This window comes from Salmo salar, chromosome ssa12, assembly GCF_905237065.1.
Source record: "Salmo salar chromosome ssa12, Ssal_v3.1, whole genome shotgun sequence".
Taxonomy (NCBI): Eukaryota; Metazoa; Chordata; class Actinopteri; order Salmoniformes; family Salmonidae; genus Salmo; species Salmo salar.
In genome coordinates, this window is record NC_059453.1 from 65,991,994 (window position 1) to 66,014,604 (window position 22,611).

The following is a 22,611-nucleotide window of genomic DNA, read 5'->3' on the forward strand; positions in this document are numbered from 1 at the left end:
TCAAATTTGTCTCTCGACCTGCGTACACCTACGTTATAAACTTTCAGTCATACGCTGTCAGTTCTGTAATTGTTGTAAGAACTTGTGACAATAAAGAGCTGCAGTGTGACAAGGTTGCTGTGCATTTTCCAGTAGCTTAATGCCAGCTGGTTGACAAGAAGTTCATTTTCAATAACTTACTGTAAACAAGTTGCAAGCGGGTTCTTGTAAAATTCACAGTAACTTACCTGTAGCTAACCCATTACACTCACTGACCTGAGGGTCTGGTAGGCAAGTGAGTATACTCCTGAGACCTGCAACTGTGTGGGGTGAAAAAACATGTTACCAAGATTTTATTTTATGTGCAAAATTGTCCTCCGGAGTGGTCATTAGGACGTAAATATGAAAAATTGTACATTGCAGTCAATAGGTACAGTAGGTGAAAAAAATAGTTGCGGAATCCAGGTGTCTTATTTAATGTGAAAAAAGTATTGCACGGTCCTGACAACTCACTTAACTATTCCTGAGATTTTCACTTACTAGAAACAATTTGAATACCAAACTCACAAAAATTATAATAATTACTGTACACACACTTCTTTTCAAATTTCCATAGAATGTGCTAAGTTTGACAGCCATTTCGTTAAGAACCAGGAAGATAAAGTGGCCAAGGTCTCTCCCCCACAATGTGATATCATTGAAAAGCCCAGAATGTCTCTCAAAGGGACAACATGACTTAATACAGTGGCTTGTATGGCCTCTGAGATACGGACCAAGAACTGATGTCCACTAGAGATGACAACAACGAATTGCTGGGTATTACAATGACAAATTAAATATTTTATGGCTGTTTTGTAGTACTTATGTCAGCCTTTAACAAGGCTGCAGAACTGACAGTTCTGTGTTTATGAAAATAACGCAGCAGAGTACATTAACTTGGATGACACACCTTTTTAATGGGAGGCCAAGAAGTGTTACCTAAAAGCTACATCTCCAATAAGCTACACCTGCAATCTTCTGCCGCTGCTACAGTATGCTGCCAATCAGCAGGTGATGTGCATGTTGTCAACAGAAGAGTCAGTGAAGGTACAGTAGGTTACTGGCAAGGATTGTTAGTAGCAGTGTGTGTCTTGTAGGTTACTGGCAAAGTTTTGCCAGTATTACTGTGAATTTTACAATGACTTACTAGGTAAGAAATGACAAATTCACAGAAAAGATTGCCATTAATTTACTTACAAAAGTTTGCAGAAGAGGCAGTATCAAAAGAAGTGAATATTTGCATCGCCATAACCAACTGCTTCAACACTTCCACTGACGGTTGGCACAAATGCACATTTATTTCACCATGCCTCGAAATATGCTAATGTTCCCTACTAGTACATTGCCCCCACTTACAGTTGAAGTCGGAAGTTTACATACACCTTAGCCAAATACATTTAAACTCAGTTTTTCACAATTCCTGACATTTAATCCGAGTAAAATTCCCTGTCTTAGGTCAGTTAGGATCACCACTTTATTTTAAGAATGTGAAATGTCAGAATATAATAGTAGAGAGAATTATTTCAGCTTTTATTTCTTTCATCACATTCCCAGTGGGTCAGAAGTTTACATACACTCAATTAGTATTTGGTAGCATTGCATTTAAATTGTTTAACTTGGGTCAAACGTTTTGGGTAGCATTCCACAAGCTTCCAGCAATAAGTTGGGTGAATTTTGGTCCATTACTCCTGACAGAGATGGTGTAACTGAGTCAGGTTTGTAGGCCTCCTTTCTCACACACGCCTTTTCAGTTCTGCCCACAAATTTTCTATAGGATTGAGGTCAGGGCTTTGTGATGGCCACTCCAATACCTTGACTTTGCTGTCCTTAAGCCATTTTACCACAACTTTGGAAGTATGCTTGGGGTCATTGTCCATTTGGAAGACCCATTTGCGACCAAGCTTTAACTTCCTGACTGATGTCTTGAGATGTTGCTTCAACATATCCACATAATTTTCCTACCTCATGATGCCATCTATTTTGTGACGTGCACCAGTCCCTCCTGCAGCAAAGCACCCCCACAACATGATGCTGCCACCCCCGTGCTTCACGGTTGGGATGGTGTTCTTCGGCTTGCAAGCCTCCAGCTTTTTCCTCCAAACATAACGATGGTCATTATGCCAAACAGTTCTATTTTTGTTTCATCAGACCAGAGGACATTCCTCCAAAAAGTACGATCTTTGTCCCCATGTGCAGTTGCAAACCGTATTCTGGCTTTTTTATGGTGGTTTTGGATCAGTGGCTTCTTCCTTGCTGAGCGGCCTTTCAGGTTATGTCGATATAAGGCTTGTTTTACTGTGGATATAGATACCTTTGTACCTGTTTCTTCCAGCATCTTCACAAGGTTCTTTGCTGTTGTTCTGGGATTGATTTGCACTTTTCACACCAAAGTACGTTCATCTCTAGGAGACAGAACGCGTCTTCTTCCTGAGCGGTATGCCGGCTGCGTGGTCCCATGGGGTTTATACTTGCGTACTATTGTTTGTACAGATGAACGTGGTACCTTCAGGCGTTTGAAAATTGCTCCCAAGGATGAACCAGACTTGTGGAGGTCTACAATTGTTTTCTGAGGTCTTGGCTGATTTCCTTTGATTTTCCCATGATGTCAAGCAAAGAGGCACTGAGTTTGACAGTAGGCCTTGAAAAGTGAAGGTGTCTGAATACTTTCCAAATGCACTGGTGGCAGGAACTTCAGGAAGCTAGCAACCAAGAGGTTGTGAGTTCAAATCCCAAGTGAGGTTGAGTCCCAAGTAATCAACATACAGCATCATACTGTCCTTTCACATTAACACCTTCATTTAGTTGTAAAAATACAGTGTCAGGGTATCACATGTTGAAATTTTGCCTCCCCATGTTGTCACATTTATTTCACATGAGATCGTGTTTTCACGTGTTCACCTGTTGTCACATGTAGTTTCACGGTATCACATGTTGAGATTTTGCATCCCCATGTCGTCACATGTATTTCACATTAATTTCACATGAGATCATGTTCTTACATGTGCTAACATGTTGTCACATGTGTAGTGTTATGTTATCACATGTTGCTTCACATGTTATCACATTTACTTCACATTAAATCACATGAGATCACACAAGATCACGTGTAGACAATCTGGAATTTGTGTTTTTTCTGTGTGGGAAAAAGACCTGGGCTGAGTTTTACATAAAGTCCTGGTGTGTGTGGGTTTGGATCACGCGGCTCGGCTGCGGGGGTAGTCTGGTTTGGGCAGAACTCTGAGGATGTGGAGGTGGTAGATTTGGCTGCTGCTGAGGCTACCACTGTACCTCAGGCTAAACTGGCACCAAACTGTAAAATGTTGAACATCATCCAATGTTAATGCTTCAAGTGCAGATACTCCCCACACTCATATGCGCACACGCAATGCAGTAGCAAGTGCACACACAGACGCATGCACGTAGACACACACACACACACACACACACACACACACACACACACACACACACACACACACACACACACACACACACACACACACACACACACACACACACACACACACACACACACACACACACACACAGACACACACACACACAGACACACACACACACCATTAACTACTAAAGACCATCACAGAGATTAGCGCAGAGTATTTCGGCAGTATAAATGTGTCTATTAGCCCTACATAGAGGCTTAATTATAGATGGATTAATTAAACTGTGTGTGTTTGTGTGTGTGTGTGTGTGTGTGTGTGTGTGTGTGTGTGTGTGTGTGTGTGTGTGTGTGTGTGTGTGTGTGTGTGTGTGTGTGTGTGTGTGTGTGTGTGTGTGTGTGTGTGTGTGTGGGGGGGGTAAGATGTAAGATGAGACCTCTGTGGGACAGGGAGGTACAGGTATGTGTCACTGCTCTACTCCAATCATGATTACATAACAGGGAGATCCTGACTCATGACAGAACTGGGGAATTCCTCACCTTACACAACTCTGTGGGTGTGTGGAACTCAGCTTCTGACTCTGACTCTGGGGTGCAGAACATGGAGGTAAATTTAGCATGTGGAGATTACATTGAGCACTGGCTTCCTGATGGATCTGGCTCCACACAGCTGACTCCCCCAGCTCTGCACTGACATACATGGCTCTAATGCTCTAATAGGTCACAGCTAGCTCGAGGTCACAGAGGCGGAGGTAAATGGCACCATATTCCTTTTTAGTGCACTTCTTTTGACCAGAGCCCATAGAGCTCTGGTCAAAGGTAGTGCACTATATAGGGACTAGGGTGCCATTTGGGACATAAGCATGGTTACTGGGAACAATCACACCCAGAGGGTCCATGATGTACTTTCTGACTCCTCTGCCTCTGACTCGTGGCACTACTATCTCTTCTATAGTATTTATACCGAGTCTCTTGGGTAAGTTAATGAGAGTCGCTCTGTGGTAATGTGATCAGTGATTCATTGTTTGATTAAATTGACTGGAGAGGAAGCCCTGTCATAATGGTGCGCGTAATGACCCTTTGCGTTGTTATGAAAGCCAGACATTCAATTCCTAATGATAATGACCCCCAGCCAATAGGATACTTACGTAAATCCCCACAGGGACAGTTAATACCACCCAGCACCACTACAGACAGACATAGCATGAGTCTCAAATAACAATCTATTCTCTGTATAGTGCACTACTTTTGAACAGATCCCTATGAACCCTGGTCAAAAGTAGTGCACTCGGGAATAGGGTGCCATCTGGGTCACAACCATAGACACAGGCGCCTGTCCTCAGAGCTGGGCTTTAAACTTAATGTGTGTTTGTGTGTATATCGGGGGTGTTAGATGAAAGCTGAAGTATATTTTATCTAACTTATCTGATCTTTAGTGGCGTCCATCAGGTTTCTCTCTCTGCAGACCAACATTGCTGAAACAGAGTATGGAAACCATGACACACTCCATGTATAGATAACACAGGGCCGGGGAGTTGAGGGGATTATTTTCTTCCTATTTGTCTGTTTGGTTCAGGGAGGGAGAGAGGGAGGATTCTAAAAGTGGACTGGTGAAAGGATGGCGGAATGGAGGGAGAGGAAGAGGTGTAACAGTGACTTGTCAGTGTGGGCCGCATGTAGAGTCGCTAAAGTGGGACATACAGCTTGTCCCTCTCTTCTTCCACCCTCCTCTACCTCTCCTACCCTCTCCTGTTCTCCTCTCTCTCGCCACTGCATTGCGGAGGAACATGGGACAAGGTGCAGACCCAGAAATGTCAAGCTAATGTCATGAGGATGTATTTGCTCTTTTTTTCTCAATCTCTTTCTTTCCTCTCTTTCTCTTTCACAGCTCCAGTTCTGTGGCTCTTTAAGTCTCTGTAAATAGGTTAAACCACCTCCTACATCCCTACTGATGATGCTTTCTCTTTACTAACATAAAGCAGCAGAAAGAACACATTTGTGCAATACTTAACACACAGGAAGATGAGGGTGTATATGGTAACCAACGGCAATATGAGTTTCAGAACTGCATTTGAAGCTAGTGCACAGATACACACGGCTCTTTCGCCTCTCTGGTGAGTGCCTTAGAAAGCTTATCCTTGCTATCATGTGTGTGTCAACGTGAATTTGGCCATGAGTTCACACAGGGCAGCTCTCACTTTGTCATTCACTAAGGTCAGAAGGAATAGTTGAATATGTTTACTTCCTTATAGATATTTGAGCAATCTTTAACAGTTTGCTGTGCATTTGAGAGACAATTAGAGCTGAGGGCAGCTGACCTTATTGAGCTGTTCAGTTCTGTGGAATTGATGAGTCGCATGCTTCGCTCTCTGTGCCTCATGCCTGGGGCGTGTGTGTGTGTGTGTTTGGGTTATGACGCTGCTACAGTACCATCCCACTATAACAGCGTATCCTCCCACCCTCGACCTCCATCCTAAAGCAAGCAGTGTACTCAACACTCAGTCAGTGTCAGTAATGAGGACACAGAGAAAAACTAAGATGTCTACAGACGTAGAATCTTAATTTGATCACTCTTTTGTTACTGAGAATTTTCCTGCGCCTTACATAAATTCACAAAAAACCCTCACTAACACATGGTTATGTTAACAATATTGCACTTTTCATGTAGCCTAATTTTGGCCAGCTAATAGCCTAAACACCAATCAAGCAACATTATGGACTAAATGTTCAAATCCTGTTTCTGCAGGCAATATTTTATATTATTTTGCTGTGACAATACAAGTCAAATTAAGAGCCTACATCTGTATTAGAACTGACCTCCCTCTTCTCTCTTTTTAGGTCTCACTTCTCCACCCCACTACTGCTTACTTGTACAGACACCACAATTGTTATATTGCCTTGTTTATTATTGTCCTGTCCTGTCCCGTCTCTATTGTGATGATCACTAATCTCTCACATTCAGTGTCTCCTTTGAGACAGTTTGGGCGTATGGAATACAAAAATAGCATTTTTAGTATTGATACAATACAAACACTTCCCTCTTTGATCATGTACATGCCTGCCTCATGATTGATACATCTGCTGAGAAAATGATCAGTACTGTGAATAATAACTGAAGTACAGTAACAGCATCAACAGTATCTATTAGCACAACCTAGTTGCTAATGAAGTGTTTACTCAACCCCCAAGCTGGATAATAGGAACAGGGGCAGCAGGTACCAGGGGAGGGGTTTGTATCTAGAGAGGGGGAAGAACTGGAGCAAGTGAATGGTCATTAGTCAAAAAGAGTAGGAATGACTGGAGTGGTATGCAGTATGAGTAGAGCATGGAGTGTTTCTTGCTCAGATCTGGAAAAACCCCTGGCCCTATGTAATAGGTATGAGTAAGTATGATGAGACCTGCATGAACTAAAGAGGACCTAACCAACAGCCTTACAACTGAGAAACAGGATACGTTGTGAAACAGAAAGAGAGCTAGACAAAAAGAATGAGGAAGAGTTGAAATAATGGGGGATACTGTTGAAGAAAGTAATGAGAAAGAGAGGGACCCTGGGAGAGGGAAATAAGGAGAGCACTGGATGATGAAGGATCCAGCCTATATAGAACAAGGTGTCTGCAACTTCCAGTTACCCCAGAAAACAAACTTTCCCCCCCTCACTATTCTGGGTCAGGAAGCCTCAAGGGAGAGGTAAGGAACAGAGCAGTGCTGCCATTTCTCCTGCCCTACTCTCCTATACTGCATACTGCTGTCTGTCTGTCTGTATCACCCAGGCCCTGCTGCTCACTCTGCTGAAGCCCTCAGTGATCTGAAACCAGATACATTGCACTTCTGCTTTATTACTGCAGTTACAGTTATACACAGACACAGTTGAAATACGTGTGGGAGTATAAATAGCCCACAGAGACTTTCGTTTATTTTTGAGTCTTTTGTTTGGGCAAGCCTTTTGTTTTTTTCCTTTTTGTACATATTTACGTTCTCATCATCATCTGAACAAATAATAATCCACTTGGACTGGTCGACCAAGAGTTTAAGAGAGACAGAGCTGGTCCTGGACCACGGTAAGGTTGCCGTCTCCCTGAGCACATGTACAGTACATTCAGGTGAACAGCACACTATTCTCATGCTTAAGTTTAAAGTCAGGATGCGCACAGAGAGAAATATTTGTATATTATAATTTTTTTACACACTTTTTGTTATTTTACTACTGTATGTCAATATGTCTTTGTTGCAAATGTTTTGGCGCCAAACTGGTGGGAGTTGCAGAGTTATTTGAAAATAATGCCATTGTTGATTAGATGCTTTTTTTTTATGAATTAGGCAATTTTCTCTTGAACCATATGGTTTATCCACTAGAAACTCATGGACCATATGGTTTATCCACTAGAAACTCATGGACCATATGGTTTATCCACTAGAAACACATGGGCCATATGGTTTATCCACTAGAAACACATGGACCATATGGTTTATCCACTAGAAACACATGGACCATATGGTTTATCCACTAGAAACTCATGGACCATATGGTTTATCCACTAGAAACTCATGGACCATATGGTTTATCCACTAGAAACTCATGGACCATATGGTTTATCCACTAGAAACTCATGGACCATATGGTTTATCCACTAGAAACTCATGGACCATATGGTTTATCCCCTAGAAACTCATGGACCATATGGTTTATCCACTAGAAACACATGGACCATATGGTTTATCCACTAGAAACACATGGACCATATGGTTTATCCACTAGAAACACATGGACCATATGGTTTATCCACTAGAAACACATGGACCTTATGGTTTATCCACTAGAAACTCATGGACCATATGGTTTATCCACTAGAAACACATGGACCATATAGTTTATCCACTAGAAACTCATGGGCCATATGGACACAGATATAAAAAATGAATACTATATATGAATACATTTTTTTTTTAAGTTATTCAAGTCCAAATTATCAAAGTTACCATAGATTGCCATAGATTACCTGTTAATTACCTAAATTACTGAAGATTTTGGGAACTTTGGTAAATTACCGGTAGCTTTGCAACCCTAGCACAGAGTAATTAGAAGAAATCACACAAACTGACACATGCAAAGGATATCCGACCTTAGTCACTTTACTTGTCTGAGAAACCCCCACGATTTGAAATAAATAACTCGCCCAGTACAAAGTCCACTACAGTAGTTATGGCTAATAGCAGGGTTTCACATCAGGGAAACCACCCTCATTATAAGGCTGAGCTGTGGCTTGATACAAATAGGAATTTGACATGTTATGTAACTTAATGTTGAAGTCTCTTTTTTGTCATTGATCTAATATAACTGATATATCCATGGTTAGCTAACTCCAGGCACTGGGCTTAGTAAGTTTGGCACAGGTCGACCAAGACACAGGATTAAAGAATAACATTTAGGAGAAGAGTGCACTTACATTCCACTTTCAGTTCCATTCTCATTTTATCAGTGCAAATAAAGCAAAACAATATTTGGCTATCAAAATCTATATGTATTTACATTAACTAGTTGCTGTATGCAAGGCCATTTCAGAAAATACAGTACATGACAAAAATGCATAGCAAAGAACCACATAAAATGCACAAAAGAAAAAGACAAATCATGGGTTGCACATTTAATTACAATATTGTTTTTAACGTTTGTTTCAGGACTGTTCGTTTCAGGACTGAAGCCCAGCTGAGCATTCTATGCAATGCAGTCTCAATACACACTTATGAAAAAAGGTGCGATCTAGAAGCTAAAAGGGTTCTTCGGCTGTCCCCATAGGAGAACCCTTTGAAGAACCCTTTTTGGTTCCAGGTAGAACCCTTTTGGGTTCCATGAAGGACCCTTTCCACAGAGAGTTCTTCATGTAACCCAAAATGGTTCTACCTGAAGGCCAAAAAGGTTAAACCTGGAACCAAAAAGGGTTCTCCTATAGGGACAGCCAAAGAACCCTTTTAGAACCCTTTTTTCTAAAAGTGTAGGTGCTGATTAAGATTTTGTCTAAAGTGCATTACTGTGGCTTGGAAACATGATGACATTTCAAAAGGAGGCAAATAATTAGTAGGATAAACTTTTGTCATCATTGTGATGTCACCAGATTGACTTGAGATATAGTATAACTTTAGCTAGCTAGCTAATATTGGGGAGAGAGCACCGACATTTTTGCTAGCTAATATTAGCATGAGGGACCATGTCTGAATAGCCTTCATTTCGCAGAACAAGAATAAACTGACGAGTTTCAGAAGAAAGTGCTTTGTTTCTTGCCATTTTGAACCTGTAATCGAACCCACAAATGCTGACGCTCCAGATACTCAACTAGTCTAAAGAAGGCCAGTTTTATTGCTTCTTTAATCAGGACAACAGTTTTCAGCTGTGCTAACATAATTGCAAAAGGGTTTTCTAACGATCAATTAGCCTTTTAAAATGATAAACTTGGATTAGCTAACACAACGTGCCATTGGAACACAGGAGTGATGGTTGCTGATAATGGGCCTCTGTACGCCTATGTAGATATTCCATAAAAAATCAGGCGTTTCTAGCTATAATAGTTATTTACAACATTAGCAATGTCTACACTGTATTTCTGATCAATTTGATGTTATTTTAATGGACAAAAACTGTGCTTTTCTTTAAAAAACAAGGACATCTCTAAGTGACCCCAAACTTTTGAACGGTAGTGTATTTCAGTTACTTTTGAGTATTTAGTGTAATTTGTATTCCACTGGCCTTAACTACAAAGAAATGTATTTTGCAATAAGTTACACAATTTCAAAATACAAAATACTTTTCTATACCATTTGTCATAGCGACTCACACTTTTGTGGGCTCCTATCACCCCAAATGTACTGCATTTGTATCAGAAGTGTGATGGCACTATGGTATGATAAAAACGTCTGCTAAATTACCAAAATGTTATGTGAAAATTAACACTTACAAAGCACACTGGGTATTTGATTACAATACAAATTATTTGGACAATAAGCATTTATGCCAATTTTGATTGGAATTGGTTCAGTGGGTACTGAGGGAACATAGGACTGAGGGAACACAGGGCCCAGGGAACATAGGGCTGAGGAAATATAGGGCTCTGGGAACATAGGTAGAGGAATCATAGGGCCCAGAGAACATAGGGCGGAGGGAACAAACTTTGCTAGCTCAAGGCAACATTGCCATCTCTCTAAAGGAAACTTGATGACATCATCATGATGGCAAAGTTGTTTTCTACAAATTATTTGTATACTTTAGCAATGTCATCGTATTTCCAGGCTTCTATAGCGTAATTTCCATGAAACAGTCATTAGCCCTCGTTCAGAAAGACTGACCATTAACCATCAGTCGGACATCAATATGCTGCGAGATCTAACAGCGTTGATAATAATGCCAACGACCGAATGAGGTGCCACCCATGAACAGTCATATTCTGAACCTGTGTTTTAAAATGTCAGGCATTAAGGTACGTGAAGCTGGCTAAGTCGAGTGCAGGAAAGTGTTCTGATAAAATAAAGAAATAGAGAATTCATTCAGTAAGTACTGACATATTGGTTTAGAAAGGCTGTCTTGGACTGTGAACATGACAGCACATATTGGGTCAAATGGGAGGGGGTTGAGTAAACCCACCATCTCAAACCTTGGCGGATGAAGTAATAAAACATGGAGAGCCACTCTTATGCTTCTGACATCAAATGAAAACAACGGTCACGTTGGCATGTGATCGACGTGTATTAATAACAGATTCAGCATGTTCATAACCTCTGGGTGTCGGCTATACCCTAGTAGTACATGCAGTTTAATAACATTTACTGTTATTGTTCACTGAAAACAATCTAGTTGTTTCAACTAATTATTATTAAGTAACTGGTTCCACAGCCTTTTTTCTGTTTACTCAACTTTTCGTGTTATCTAAAAAACAACAAAAATTGTTGGCCAAAACTTAGCTCCAACTTGAGAAAACTTAGGCAAAAATTCTGTCAATTTAAATCTAAATTATTATTTGGGCATCTTAACTAAAAAAAAAACCTGGGCAACACAGTGCTTTTAACATGCAATGTTTTCAACTTACATATTTGACACATGTTGACATGATTACCTTGTGCATGTTCATTTATACAGAAATGATTCATATAGCAGATGCTCTTATCCAGAGCAATTATGGTTAAGTGCCTTGCTTTAGGGCACATTGACAGATTTTTCAACTAGTAGGCTCGGTGATTTAAACCAGTGACCTTTCGGTTACTGGCCCAACGCTCTCAACTGCTAGGGTACCTGCCAACCCCACGTCCCCATTATTCAATGTGCTCACCTGGGATTTGAACGCACAACCTTTTGGTTCATGGCATTCCAATCTTCCTGCTACACCACCATGTCTGTGTCAGTTCTCAGTTAATCTGACTATTCTCTCATCATTGATTTGATTGACTTGTTTCAGCCATTTGAGGGTTTTCTGTCTGGTTGTTTAATGTTGGTGGGGTATATTACTCTGTTTTAATGTTACTCCTTAATCCAGCGTTTCCCAAACTCGATCCTCTGGACCCCAAGGGGTGCACGTTTTGTTTTTTGTCCTAACACTACACAGCTGATTGAAATGATCAAAGCTTGATGATTAGTTGATTACTTGAATCAGCTGTGTAGTGCTAGGGTGAAAGCCAAAACGTGCACCCCTTGGGGTCCCGAGGAGTGAGTTTGGGAAACCCTGACTTAATCACTATGATAAATAAAATATTTTTTCTTGAGTGTACTTTTAATAGAGCTGAGATGTACTTTGAGGTGCAAAGTGTAGCAATACAGGGGAAATCAGTCATTGACACAGACATGGTGGCTTAGAGTGCAGTAAGAGGTTGTGACTTCAAATCGCAGGTGAGGACATTTTCAATACTGCAAGGACTCTCCAGAAGGTGGTGCGGTCTGCACAACGCATCACCCGGGGCCCTACCTGCCCTCCATGACACCTACAGCACCCGATGTCACAGGAAGGCCAACAAGATCATCAAGGACATCAACCACCCGAGCCACTGCCTGTTCACCCCGCTATCATCCAGAAGGCGAGGTCAGTACAGGTGCATCAAAGCTGGGACCGAGAGACTGAAAAACAGCTTCTATCTCAAGGCCATCAGACTGTTAAACAGTAATCACTAACTCAGAGAGGCTGCTGCCTACATTGAGACCCAATCACTGGACACTTTAATAAATGTATCACTAGTCACTTTAAACAATGCCACTTTAATAATGTTTACATATCTTACATGACTCAAATCACATGTATATACTGTATTTTATACCATCTACTGCAACTTGCCTATGCCGCTCGGCCATCGCTCATCCATATACTTATATGTACATATTCTCATTCACCCCTTTAGATTTGTGTGTATTAGGTAGTTGTTGGGGAATTGTTAGATTACTTGTTAGATTTGTGTGTATTAGGTAGTTGTTGGGAATTGTTAGATTACTTGTTAGATATTACTGCACTGTTGGAACTAGAAGCACAAGCATTTCGCTACACTCGCATTAACATCTGCTAACCATGTGTATGTGACCAATAAAATGTTATTTTATTTTATATGAATTCCTATATAAATGAACATGCAAAATGTAATCAAGTTTGTGCCCCAAAAAAATGTGGGTTCAGGTAACACTCTGCCCGAAAAGTCTGTGGAAACTGTTATTTAATAATAACTAGTTGAAACAACTACATTGTTTTTACAGTGTTCTTAAAATAAAATAAAATATCCCAAAAAAATGTGAATGTAATTTTCATTCCATTTGTATAAGTAATCCAGAGTGGTTAATGCCATGAAAAACTGGAGGGAGAGTCATAGGTAGCCTTGGTGGAATTTTCCAGAAGGGTACGTATCTGGGACAGCTTCTCTCTTGGCTCTAGGCATCACACCTGCTGTAGCAGCGGGATGGGGACGTTGGAAGATGACAAAGTAGGTGAGCGTGTCCCCTCCTTTAAGAACACCATGTCTTGTTCTCTCCTCTCCCAGTCCACACAGTAAGACACAACCGTCACAGCTGACTAAAGGCAAAGTGAACATATTCATCCTTCTTCCTCTTCTTCCCTTTTTGTTTTACATTCAGGCATTCTGAGGGACGGCTATGTGTAGTAGGAGAGTGGCAGCGAGGACTCCAGGGTAAGTCTGAAAGGTGAGATATAGGGTGTGTTCCTCTGTCCAGGCGTTGCTGACGCCTGCCAGATCTTATAACGCCTGGATAGGTATTTTATGTATCAGCTAACCACATCATATGTTAAAGTAATCTGTCAGTCGATGACACAGTTGATGACGTGGCACGCAATCATTGGTTGATACATGCAACGTCTGAGCAGGGGAACGCAACCACAGTATCAACAAACCACCCAAGATGGCCACTGCTATAAAACTGTGGCTTCCTCCATGGCATTCACCCATCTGGACAGAGAAGAAAGTGCTGACTGTAATAACATTGTAATAACAATATGTTTGTTGTGTTGATGCTGTTGTCAATGTGAGTCACACCTATGAGGTTACTGAATGAGGCCTGTAACTGGGGCCAGGAGTTTTACCTCACTATGTAAAAGGATAAAGGCTATAACTTGGGCCCATAGTTTCTCCTGGTCAGATCATGTGGCCATAAAAGGTGCAGTGCAGAGCTCACCTCTCAGCAGTGTGGTTGTTCTCGGCCTTAAAGGTGTAGTACAGGGACTTCTTGTGGTACAGCTCAAAGACGTTGGTTGTCTCCTCTCCACCTGGCCTGTCAGGCAGCTTCACTGTGAAGCCCAAGAGAGGCAAACTCTCAGATGCCACCTTCTCCTGGAGACAGAGACAGAGACAGAGAGAGACAGAGCGAGAGGGAGAGAGAGAGAGAGAGGAGAGAGAGAGGACAGACAGAGAGTAATACAGAGAGAGACAGAGACAGAGAGAGAGAGAGAGAGAGAGAGAAAGAGAGAGAGGAGAGAGAGGACAGACAGAGAGTAATACAGAGAGAAAGAGACCCGCATAGTCTTCAGGGTGTAGTTTGTGGGGGTTTTGTGTAGGGGTGTAACGGTTCGCCAAACCCATGGTTCGGTACGTATTGCGGTTTTGGGGTCACGGTTTCGGTACAAAATGAAATGCCAACAGTTACTGTAGTTAATTGTTGTTTATTTAATCAAATACAAAGTGTTGGTATTCCTGATTCCATATATGATCATGAGTCATATAATGCCTGATGAGAGCACAATCAGGAACATCAACACTTTGTATTTTCTTAAATGAAAATACAAGATTACTCAACAACACAAAAATAAAAAACAATATGCATGTGAAATCAATATGTAAACATGGCTCAGACATTGTATAGGCCTATGCTATGTTTTCGTACAAAGAGAAAAAGACTGGCACTTGTGTGACTCTCATAAAGGGGCGTGTCTCTAGCGCGGTAATTCTCATTTACCACTCCGGGGTAATGTGATGGGCTGTCACTGTTAAATAAATCTTCTTCAGGATTGGTGGGTCCCCTGCAGGACGGTTGAGCTAACGTAGGCTAATGCGATTAGCATGAGGTTGTAAGTAACAACAACATTTCCCAGGACATAGACATATCTGATATTGACAGAAAGCTTAAATTCTTGTTAATCTAACTGCACTGTCCAATTTACAGTAGCTATTACAGTGAAATAATACCATGCTATTGTTTGAGGAGAGTGCACAGTTTTGAACATGAAAAGTTATTAACACACAAATTAGGCACATTTGGGCAGTCTTGATAGAACATTTTTAACAGAATTGCAATGGTTCATTGGATCAGTCTGAAACTTTGCATAAATGGCACCTGGGCTGGAATAATACATAATGGCCTTTCTCTTGCATTTCAAAGATGATGGTACAAAAAAAATACCAAAAAACGGTTGTTTTACTCTTTATATTATCTTTTACCAGATATAATGTGTTATATTCTCCTACATTCCTTTCACATTTCCACAAAATTCAAAGTGTTTCCTTTCAAATGGTACCAAGAATATGCATTCCTTGCTACAGGGCCAGAGCTACAGCCAGTTAGATTTGGGTGAAAATTGAAAAAAGGGGCCGATCCTTAGAGAGGTTTAATTAAGTAGCTCTCTATAGCCCTGGAGGTTCATCCATCTGTAGCAAGCGCAACCCATGGTGCATTGGCCAATTCAATGACAACTTTGGCTTTAGCTTGCTTATATACTATCTGTTTGCTGAAATTGGTGCGAGAGAGCTAATTTTGTTACGTGGCTCAAGCACTTTCATGAGGCGCTGAACACTGGCGTAACGCAATTTCTCTGGACCCTACCCCTTTCCTAAAATACAAAATCGAATGTGTCAGTCAGACAGCTACTCACAAAGTATAGACTACCGATCGCTGTCCATGGTGCTGAAATTGCAACATGTCTATGTAGCTGCATATCGAATCGACGATAGGCTTTCTGTTGTTCCAGGGCATATAGCCTATAGCTTTGCTTTAGCTAATGGATAAATGTTTATTGCCACATTTTCTCATGTTAAGCCTAACATTTCACGAAGCTATACACGGTGTCACAATGCTGCCATTTAGACTACTGGCTGGTGGCAATAATGTAATTACTTGTTCAGTAATTAAAAGTTGGAAATTCAAACAATGCAGATTGCAAAATGTATTTTCGATGCAACAGCAAACTAATCAGCTACCAATCGATTTTTTTAAATGATATATACAAGTGACCTGTATAGGCTATCTGAACCTGTATGACATGAGTCCTCCTCTTCCAGCTTGGATAGAAAGTTGTTGTGAATAAAACCAGTCTATTAATGCCAAATAGTACAGTCAGTCCACCCTCAAAACATTAGCTTACTAGGGATTGTTTCATTACGCAGTGTATCCTATAGCTATACAGTATTTAGCTGCTATTTATACACTTAAAAAAAAAAAAATAGCCTAACAATTCTCCTGAAGTATTCCTAGCTGCCTCTCTCTGTGTCTGTGTCTCTTTTTCACTTTCTTTCTTGAAGAAAAAAAAAAGTTGATCAGTTTCTGTGCTTGTCTCGCTCTATTTGTTTTCTATGTAGAGGGCTATAGTAGCTACAGTATGCTACTGCAGTGCCTTGAATTCTTGTGTGCAAACCACGGCCTGTAGGCGTAGGTTGCAGCCCGACTGTTTTCTATACTAAGTATTGACAACCCAGACAGTCTTTCCTGAGACATTGTGTATTAAATGTCCATTGTGCTGCACACAATTTAAACTATAGCAGAGATAAGGAACTGCTGATATTACAACCACACAACTCAAACGCTGGTTCACCAGCATGAACGAAACTGGGATCTTTTTGTTTGAGCCCTCAAGAACTGTTGCCCGCTAAAGATGATAATCTGTTTACATCTGCCAATGTATTGGCTGTCCACTAGCCAGGCGACATGTCCCCAGAGCTTCTTATACGGTTCATCTCTTTCCGTAACATGTTGAGGCCGGTAATTAAGGAGAATGAGAGGCTCAGTTAAAGATATTGCAGAACTAAAACTAATAACGAACTACCTAAGAAGCATTATGACCAATGACAGGCGCATGGGCACCTCAGGGGTGGGGGGCAGCCCCCGCTCCCCACCCCTCCCTTGCGTCCAGTGTGCCAGTAGTGCTGAAACCCCCTATTCTCAACCAAAGAGAATGGGCACATTTCCGCGGCTATAAACATACCTATCTCTCTTGTAATTTCTTTGGCCTGGTCAGAATCAGTTGAGAAGGGCTGCTTGAATGCAGAGTATAGAGAAAATGTTATGTTGATGGGTTTTTTGCGTTTCCGTCTGGATCCGGTGGTAGGAATACTGGGGTGATGTCGGCATAAATGTGTTGGTAGCTGCATAGGCTATTCTGGTTGAGCAGTGGCGACGTAATCTCTCTGTTCATCGCTGTTGTAATCTACTTGGAGGCCAAAATGTTCCCAAACTGGAGATTTAAACGATGATGGAGGATCCTCCTGGTTTATCGATCCCACCACTCTCCATCATACAGAACTAGTTCCCGGCTCCACCTCACAAAAGGATCATTTGAAATCCGGCAATTAATATTGAAATTCTGATTACAAAGTGCGCATAGGCTCTAATTCTTTTTTTCAGATCAGATTTACAGCAGTTTAGCCATAGCCTATAGTCCTAGGGTTTTATTTAAAAAATATTTGTTTTATGTATTCATTCGGGTTCACAGGGCGGACCGAACTGATGTCCCCATACCGAACAGTTCGTTACGAATACAAGTACAGTTACACCCCTAGTTTTGTGAATACAAGTACAGTTACACCCCTAGTTTTGTGAATACAAGTACAGTTACACCCCTAGTTTTGTGAATACAAGTACAGTTACACCCCTAGTTTTGTGAATACAAGTACAGTTACACCCCTAGTTTTGTGAATACAAGTACAGTTACACCCCTAGTTTTGTGAATACAAGTAGTTACACCCCTAGTTTTGTGAATACATGTACCACAGTCCCCTAGTTTTGTGGGCATTCACAAACTAAGAAAATAGAGCTATACTAGAGAAACCCAATGCTCTTTCTCCATCTGAGTTGGGTATGTGTAAGTTACAGATTTACAGGGAGAGGTGTAGTAGGGGTGTGATGTGTGTGAGGGTTCAGGTTTAAGGGGAACGTGTTTTCCCCCTCACCTCGCGGGCCTGGTAGGTGTAAAGCACCTTGTCTTTGAGTTGGAAACCACAGCCTCTTCCAGTTCCTCTTGCTCCTCTTACTGCGCTGTTGAGTCCCGCTCATAGAGGCCTCCTCTGACACACTCACCTGGAGACAACACAGGAACTGCCATTAGTTAGATACATAACAGTGCACAGCGAAACCTATACTGCCACTTACTCAGTACAACCAAGGTGCATGAATTGAAAACCAAAATGATTGATATTTTTGCTGAATTTTCGATAATAATTTTCTACAATGATAGATTCTTACAGTTATCTTATAATTCTAACATCGTAATTTGGGTCCAATAATAAAGGAGTACTTTTCAAATGGATAACAGTACAGGACTGAGTAATGTAGCTACAGCAGGATGTGGACAATGGCTTTCGCAATGTCAATGTCAACCTCAACCAATTCCCTGTTCATTTGGTAGAATAGGAGTGGTGTGTGTGTGTGGATACCTGGCTCAGAGATGCGGTGCCCTTGCGGTGTCTCCACAGGCTGGGAGGGTGAATGTTCTGGAAGACGGCAGAGATTGGGCGGCTGGAGCGGCGGTTAGAACGAGGACTGTCAGTACCACTCGCCCCAGACACATCTCCTCCTATGGCGACAGAGAACACCTTAATACTGGACTCACACACATTCAATGTGCTCCAGTAGTCAAGGGGGGCATGTACAGTATAGTACAGTACAGTACAGTATGGTATAGTACAGTATTGTACAGTATGGTATAGTACAGTATAGTACAACACATTATAGTATAGTACAGTATAGTACAGTTTAGTACAATACAAAACAGTAAAAGGCAGGAGGCGTAGTGTACCTCTCTTCTTGAGCTCGCTGTAACAGTGGTCACACACTTTGGCCATGTGGTCCTTCAGGTACTTCAGAGGGTATCTGTTCCTGGAGCAGCTCCGACACACAATCTGAGTAAAGCAAGACCAAGACTAGGACATGTCAGAACACTAAAACACACACAGGTCAGACCATAGACTACCGTACACTCCAGCCACATCATACTGCACAAAACTATGCTTCTAGGTAACATAGCCATTCCTTTAAAACATTTTCATTCTATGTGTGTGTGTGAGAGAGACTCACCCTCCCGCAGGCGTGGCAGTGGTGTCTGCGCAGTGTGATGCTGAAGTCTGAGGTACAGTTCATACACATCATCACATGGGATACAGGCACCAGAGTAGGAGCCTTCTCCCCCAGGGACAGCCACAGACGCTCTCTGGCCTGGGAAAGAGAAAGGACAATATAGTTTCAACATGCAGCTACCACACTAGACTTCACAGTCACACTGAGGAAACAGGCTGCAATGTAGCCTACAGACACCTGCAATGCTATGTAACTTTAGTAAATGTATGAGAATTGGTTTGCTATTGTCATTGAGTGGGGAGCATAACTATGTTATTGCTAAAATTGCTAACATAACTTTTATGTAAGCACTGTCTCCCAGTCAAAGTCCTCCTCACCTCTCCAGAACAGCCGCTGAAAGTTCCAGGTCCTCTGGCGTGGTCAGACACTGTCCGACTCAGAGTGTGGAACCAGTCCTCTCTCTCACTACAGGAGCTGCACACGGACACACAGAGCACAGGTCATTAAGCCCTCTTACTGTACGGAGTCTCATTTAGCAGTAATGTCCCACTGGGCACAGACGTCAATTCAACATCTATTCTACAGTACGTTGATTTAACGTAATGTCATTGAAATGACGTGGAAACTTTGATTCAACCAGTGTGTGTCCAGTGGGGTGTTTGACTACGTTACTTTTAGAGGTAGAAATGGCCGGAGTGGTCTAGATACGTGGTCAGGAAAATAACACTGACACTACTTGTAAAAGAGCCTAGAATCCTGGCACAAGAGGCGTAACTATACTTCATTCACTGTTGAGACAGTAAAGTTGGTGACCACGAGAACTGTGAACCCCAATCATTATACCGACCAAGGTGTATGTATTAGTGTGACGCACCTGGCTGCCAAGGTGATGGAGATGTCTGCTCCCTCGATCCTCAGAGCGTTCTGCACATCCTCTATGATGGGTTTACTGACCTGGAACATCAATCATCAAAAGCACATGACATAGACTGATGAGGAACCAGTGAGAGAGAGGACAGATAGGTTTAAAAAGGGAAGAGAGAATGAGAGGATGGAGAGAGAGCGAGAGAGAGGGAGAGAGGGAGAGAGGGGATGGTGAGTGGCAAAGTGAGATATTAGGGAGGGACAAACAATAAGTGAGAGGGAGTGAAAAAGACAGAGACAAAGTTCGAGAGAGGGGGCGAGTGGGGAAAAAATGTGAGAGAGGGGAATGAGTGATGGGGAGGAGGACTCTGACCTTCATCCCAGTCAGTATTAGGGTGTTTTTCAGTCTGTATTTCCCGTCTTGCTGAGGGTAGGTGTACAGCAGCAAATCATTCATCTGTTAACACACAAACACACTCATTATTCACTGACAAGCCTCAGAATCAAACGTACTCTCATTCTTTATCCTCAAAGCCAATGCACAAGATAATACTGTACACAAACATTACACTGATTCAGCTGTTGGATAGAACAAGGGAGAAATTATGGAGAAATTAAACAATGTGAAATGCATACATGGACTTATTCTCAGTACTAAAAATCCTTTTGACATTATGCCTGCATGCTAACTGACCACATGATGGCGGTCTAAACTAAGAGGAAACGGTCAGTTCCTTAAGGAGGAAATGGGCTGTTTTAGTGCTCATAATTTCATCAGATTTGAGCGCGTTCGAGCGGATCACTTTTGTCAAGACGTTGACCAATGTTGGTTACTGCCCTTCAAAATGTGTTGCATTATGGGTATACACATTTTTCCACTTGCGACTACATGTCGACTGCATGACCTTTACAACAACCATGTGATCAAAGGTCATAAACTTTCAACTGCAGTCAACTGGAAATTTCTGCAGTTGCTCCACACCAACTGCAACTTGAAGTAGGAACTGAAGCATTGTGGGACACAACCTTCTTCTGTTTTTTTGGACTCAAAAGGCACTACATGCTCATAAATGGTTGATGTCGCCACCTGTCATTGGTTATTAGCGATGCATGTTTACTGTTTTGGTTGGATGACTATTTAGAGCTTAAATACATCTGTAACCTAACATCCTTTCAATCTATGTACATAGGCCTACATGTGATCTACATTTCTAACATAAATGAATTCAATATTAATGAGCAAGTAGCCCAGACACCAGTCGTAGGGTTAATACCAAGTGCATTTGACTGCTTGGCTTATCGCTTGGCTTATTGTTTACCCAGTAACTTATGTGAACTGATGTACATGTAGTCTAATCCTTTTCATAGTGTTTACCCAGTAACTTATGTGAACTGATGTACATGTAGTCTAATCATTTTCATAGTGTTTACCCAGTAATTTATGTGAACTGATGTACATGTAGTCTAATCCTTTTCATAGTGTTTACCCAGTATGTGAACTGATGTACATGTAGTCTAATCCTTTTCATAGTGTTTAACCAGTATGTGAACTGATGTACATGTAGTCTAATCCTTTTCATAGTGTTTAACCAGTATGTGAACTGATGTACATGTAGTCTAATCCTTTTCATTTTGTTTCCCCAGTAATTTATGTGAACTGATGTAGATGTAGTCTAATCCTTTTCATAGTGTTTACCCAGTATGTGAACTGATGTACATGTAGTCTAATCCTTTTCATAGTGTTTACCCAGTATGTGAACTGATGTTCATGTAGTCTAATCCTTTTCATTTTGTTTCCCCAGTATGTGAACTGATGTTCATGTAGTCTAATCCTTTTCATAGTGTTTACCCAGTATGTGAACTGATGTTCATGTAGTCTAATCCTTTTCATTTTGTTTCCCCAGTAATTTATGTGAACTGATGTACATGTAGTCTAATCCTTTTCATAGTGTTTACCCAGTATGTGAACTGATGTACATGTAGTCTAATCCTTTTCATTTTGTTCCCCCAGTAATTTATGTGAACTGATGTAGATGTAGTCTAATCCTTGTCATAGTGTTTACCCAGTATGTGAACTGATGTACATGTAGTCTAATCCTTTTCATAGTGTTTACCCGGTATGTGAACTGATGTACATGTAGTCTAATCCTTTTCATATAGTTTAACCAGTAACTAATGTGAACTGATGTACATGTAGTCTAATCCTTTTCATATTGTTTAACCAGTAACTGATGTGAACTGATGTACATGTAGTCTAATCCTTTTCATATTGTTTAACCAGTAACTGATGTGAACTGATGTACATGTAGTCTAATCATTTTCATATTGTTTAACCAGTAACTGATGTGAACTGATGTACATGTAGTCTAATCCTTTTCATATTGTTTAACCAGTAACTAATGTGAACTGGTGTATACGTATTGTGTTATCTTTTTCTGTACAGTGAGTGTTTTGTCCTTCATGTGATTTAATCAAATTCTGTTCTTAACAGAATGTGTCTTAATGACAAAAGCAACATACAGATTAAGATTTAGGGGAAAGTGGGATACCTAGTCAATTGTACAGCTGAATGCCTTCAACT

At 41.2% G+C, this 22,611-nt stretch overlaps 1 protein-coding gene across 1 annotated transcript in view; it reads right to left on the bottom strand.

Moving 5' to 3' along the window:
• Positions 1 to 12,749: 12,749 nt before the first annotated feature.
• fgd5b (FYVE, RhoGEF and PH domain containing 5b) overlaps positions 12,750 to 22,611 on the bottom strand; it is a 66,875-nt gene continuing 57,013 nt past the window's right edge. Inside the window, 10 exon segments of the mRNA XM_045691651.1 lie at positions 12,750 to 13,837; positions 14,064 to 14,218; positions 18,044 to 18,088; positions 18,090 to 18,170; positions 18,527 to 18,666; positions 18,889 to 18,991; positions 19,167 to 19,304; positions 19,544 to 19,640; positions 20,041 to 20,120; positions 20,404 to 20,487. Coding sequence (XP_045547607.1) covers positions 13,801 to 13,837; positions 14,064 to 14,218; positions 18,044 to 18,088; positions 18,090 to 18,170; positions 18,527 to 18,666; positions 18,889 to 18,991; positions 19,167 to 19,304; positions 19,544 to 19,640; positions 20,041 to 20,120; positions 20,404 to 20,487 — 960 coding nt within the window. The 3' untranslated portion in view covers positions 12,750 to 13,800.